General features: G+C 40.0%; 1 protein-coding gene across 7 annotated transcripts in view; it reads right to left on the bottom strand.

The window, feature by feature from the left end:
* Positions 1–2,091: 2,091 nt before the first annotated feature.
* Positions 2,092–4,787, bottom strand: part of LOC121004054 (intelectin-1-like) — a 64,709-nt gene continuing 62,013 nt past the window's right edge. For all 7 annotated transcript variants that reach the window (XM_040436114.1, XM_040436115.1, XM_040436113.1 and 4 more), the window contains one exon: positions 2,092–2,316. In XM_040436114.1, coding sequence (XP_040292048.1) covers positions 2,164–2,316 — 153 coding nt within the window. In that variant the 3' untranslated portion in view covers positions 2,092–2,163. The remainder of the gene's footprint in view (positions 2,317–4,787) is intronic.

The following is a 4,787-nucleotide window of genomic DNA, read 5'->3' as shown; positions in this document are numbered from 1 at the left end:
ATCACCATCCCCTATGGATATCATCTTTACATCCTTTGCTTATATTTGGCTTTTCTCTGCAGGGGCAAAATGACAAAAGGCATCCAATGGTAAAATAAAACAAAATCGCCAGCTATACAAAATTTTTATTCTACTCACATGAGCAAGCCATAAAACCACATATCATAACACACGGAACGACAACACTGTCCATCATCGTGGTTCCACTCTACTCAAGTTTTGCAACACCAGGCTTGATCAAGGGCCATATACCCCCATATAATGTACAAGCCATATTTTCACCAATGCACCCTGAATCCTCAATAGTGATGTCCTGAACTATTCGCCGGCGAACAGTTCCCGGCGAACATAGCTTGTTCTCGTTCGCCGCGGTGGGCGAACATATGCGATGTTCGGTCCGCCCCCTATACATCATCATTGAGCAAACTTTGACCCTGTACCTCACAGTCAGCAGACATATTCCAGCCAATCAGCAGCAGACCCTCCCTCCCAGACCCTCCCACCTCCTATCAAAAAGCAAGGACAGCATCCATCTTAGATTCATTCTGAAGCTGCAGTGTCACAAATTTGACTAAGTTGTAATCGCAATGAGATTAATACAGGTTATATTAATCGCATTGCGAATTCAACTTAGAGCTGGGTTCCTAATGGTTGTATTGCTAGAATATAACGAAGATTGAGAATATAGTGCTATATTTGTTATATTCGTCAACTCTAGCAATACAACCATTAGGAACTTAGCTCTAAGTTGAATTCGCAATGCGATTAATGCAGGTTATATTAATCGCATTGCAAATTCAACTTACCACACTCTGCGTCAACTACGTAATTTTCCATGGGAGTTTTGCCATGGATGCCCCTCCGGCATGCCACAGTCCAGGTGTTAGTCCCCTTGAAACAACTTTTCCATCACTATTGTGGCCAGAAAGAATTTGCCTGTCTATTGAAGTCTATGGCGGAAAGTTTTATGTTCGCGACATCTCTAATCCTCAATAGTTACATTATCCAAACCATACAGAATAAAAATGAAACAACGCCACAATCAAACTTTCTCAGGATACTTACCTTCTAGAACCCAATTTACTCTTGTTGAATCAAATGCTAAAGCCATACCGTGCCATGCAGATATTGAAGGTGTGATATAGGAATTTGGCTTTGTATATCATACAGATAGCATTCTATCATTCTTATGTTACATCAATATGCAGGTCAAAGGGAAACTTTTGTGGAACTTTTGAGTGCAGACCAGGAATGGGAGTTCACAGTACTTCTTGAGGTGAGGCCACACACATTGTACCAGGGCAACCCACTTTAACAATGCCAATTGGCTAATAGCAGATGACCTTTTCAGTTGGATATTGGACTTAAATGTATGTGTTCTGCAGTGTTATATAAGTAGATACTCCTAAGGACATTATCTACGTAGCCTACCTGGTCTTCACCCTTTAACCCCTATACAGGGATCTGGACCATGCTGCAGGGGAACCACCAGGCCAGTAACTCTTGGAGTAGTCTCTGTTCAGTGGCTGGGGAACCACAGAAGGCACAAAATGATCAGGCAAAACCAAAGTCAGGATCAAGCCGAAGTCAGATCAGGCAGCTGAGGTCACATGTACATATGTAGTCAGACAGAATATAATTAATCTTTGCAGGTTCTACTGGAATAGAAAACCTATTGCACAGGTGGTCAGCGATAGGCTGAGGAGAGCCAGAAGGAGCATCCGTGTGCGTCCTATGAGCAGTGGGAGGTGGTATAGACAAGAGGCAAGCCTGCTTGAGCAGTGGAGCAGCATTACTCCAGCAGTCTTTCCTGCCTGATGGAATCAGAAGGATGCCAATAAGAACGAACTGTTGGGTAACAAAGGAGAGGGGGCAGGCAAGTGCTCTAGTGTCTGTGCCCGCTGGGAGGGAGGGTGATGGTGGCGGGTACAGACCACCAGTAAAACATGTAGTAACTGGAAATTTTGTTATTCAGTCTACATACAATAAATATTTATTACCAATGAAAAAGAAAAACAAGGGGCAGCCTGGGAAAACTAGCACGTGTAGTTGTTGTTTAGAATGTACTCTGAAAACAAAAGGATTCTATAGTTTACTTTTAGAAATACAGTTTATTCTAGCTTTACAAAACATAAAAAAATGAGCATAAAATATGTCATGAAACTAACGATAGAAGAGCAGAACAGCTGCCTCAGTTATCTCTTTGGTGGAACTCCATCCTGTATGTGTTCCATACCCAGCCCAGTCAAACGCAGCAAAGTCCCCACACTGCTTAGGAAGCCCTTCTGGAATGTAGCCTCCACCACCAATGCAGTGCTGGAAACATAAATAGTAAAATTTAACCATGTGGCTAATACATTTTGTAACATTAGATTTCATGTACTTAGTATAGATTTTGTACACATAGGGCTGGCTCAGGGGTATGCAAGCTGTGTGATCAAAATTAACCACTGACTGCAAGCAGGAATACTACAGATTTTCTGTTGCTGAAATTCTGTCAGCACAACAGTCATGTGTGAACCCACCCAATTTTTGATGACAAGAAAAACAACTTTTAAACATTTTAGTGAAGACCTGGAACTCCAGAAAAATTGTCATCAATATTTTAAGGAGAAAACAATTTGAAAAGATTTGTTAGATTTGTTAGAAAAAACAAACAAACAGAATTGGACAGGATCAAATATAATGTATGTTAGGTTAGGCACACGACTCTGATGAATGGTGTTCTGCCCAGCATGGTTAGATAATCATTACAGATCACGTCTGCCTCAGTCTTGGTATTTCTGAAGTGTTTAGTGTGGTTATAGCACCATCTAGAGGTGTTAAGTTGCATTACACTTTGTTTTTCCTGTTACAAAGACTACTGCATTGTGGGTGGTGCACTGCATTGTGGGAGTGCAAAGCATTCTGGGAAAGAGAAGTCTCCAGTCTCTAGGACACAGTACAGAGCTGTCCTATGCATGTCTCCGTCTCAAACTCCACCATCCTTGTAAAAGCATATCTGGTGAGAGATCTACCTTTGTTTCATGGACATGATGTTATGCAGAGCTGTTCAGTCAGTTGTAATTGTTACTCAAGGTGTTGTTATTACTGTTAGCTAGCCATGCAATCTTATGTACAGGCAGCCATTTTACCATGTGCCTTCACTAATGACTGTTAATGTTATAGTACATGCTATCCATGCTTAATACGTATACATATTATATGCATTCTTGTAGTTTTACCAAACAATCCTGTTTTACCAATCAATCACATATGTACGACCTGTTGACCAATAAACATGTTAGACTGCAAAGAACAGTCCTCTTATTTGGAAGACAGGAAGGGTTTATGCTGAATATCAGACTGTACACTGTGTGAACGTGTATGAAGACAGAACAAATGGATTTTCCCACATGACCCTATGATGCCAATTCACATGTTGGTTGGAGTGTCAGAGTACCTACATTTGTGCCTAAATATACACAACTCTTTTTCTCTGATTGCAGTACTTGCAAATAGCTTGCAGTCATTGATAATTTGGCAATGATTTGGTGTGCAGGCATATGGATTTTTTGTAAGACAAGACAATTCAATTAGAAAAAAATTCTCAATTGGACAAAGTCCTTTACTATATTTGGTGTCAGGTACAGGACACAGATTTTTTGCGAAGTCAATTTGCATTACTTTTTTTAGAAAAAAAAAACTTGCACTTAGACAGAGTCCAATACATTACACATTGGTCTGTGCTAAATAGAATTTTTGTAATAAAATTTTCAACAGTTATTTAAAAAAAAAGAAGTTCAATTGGACTAAGTCTGCAGCCAAACTACATGCTGTGGGTGATGTAGAAATACGCCTATTGTAAACTGAAGATGCTTTGCAACAGGCACAAATAGATGTCCCCTGGCTTTGGCCAAAATAAACACTGTTATTGACACACTAAAATATGCTTATTTGCACACTTAGAAACAGTAGAATAATTGCAACATGCTTTTGGCTTTTTGTAATTGTACATATCGGTGTGACAAAAATATATGCTATTATTCTACTGTTGATGCACTAAAATATGCTTATTGCACATATATGAACTGTAGAAACATTACAACAGGTTTTTGGAAAGAAAAAAGCGCAGTTGTAAAGCACACTTGGCCAATTATATGCTGTTATATGCTGATGTTGGAAAATATGCCTTTTGCACACTTAATGAAATGTAGAACCATAGAAGCTTTGCAACAGGTTTCATAGATTTTTATTTTGCTCACTTTTGGAAAGAAAAAGGCACAATTGTGCAGTGTATACAGTGAAATATATGTTGCTAGTCATGCTGGGAAATATGCATATTGAACATTTATAAACCGTAGAAGCTTCGCAACAGGTTTTGCAAAAAAGGGCTGGCTCCTGCACATTAAAAATAGTATTGTCTCTTTAAACTCTCATGTCTTGTGCCGTGCAACACATGGCGTTATGGGTGGCTCCAGCCCTCGCAACAGAGGGTTAACAGCCAAACAAAACTCTATATTTATTGCCCTAATTCTGTAGTTTGCAGAAACACCCCATATGTGGCCGTAAACTACTGTACGGGCACATGGTAGGCCGTAGAGGGAAAGGTGCGCCGTGTGGTTTTTGGAAGGCAGATTTTGCTGGACTGGTTTATTTACACCATGTCCCATTTGAAGCCCCCCTGATGCACCCCTAGAGTAGAAACTTCATAAAAGTGACCCCATCTAAGAAACTACACCCCTCAAGGTATTCAAAACTGGTTTAACAAACTTTGTTAACCCTTTAGGTGTTCCACAAGAGTTATT

The sequence above is a fragment of the Bufo bufo genome, chromosome 6 (genome assembly GCF_905171765.1).
Source record: "Bufo bufo chromosome 6, aBufBuf1.1, whole genome shotgun sequence".
Taxonomy (NCBI): domain Eukaryota; kingdom Metazoa; phylum Chordata; class Amphibia; order Anura; family Bufonidae; genus Bufo; species Bufo bufo.
The sequence above is the reverse complement of the archived record's forward strand: the minus strand, read 5'-3'. Positions and strand labels throughout refer to the sequence as shown.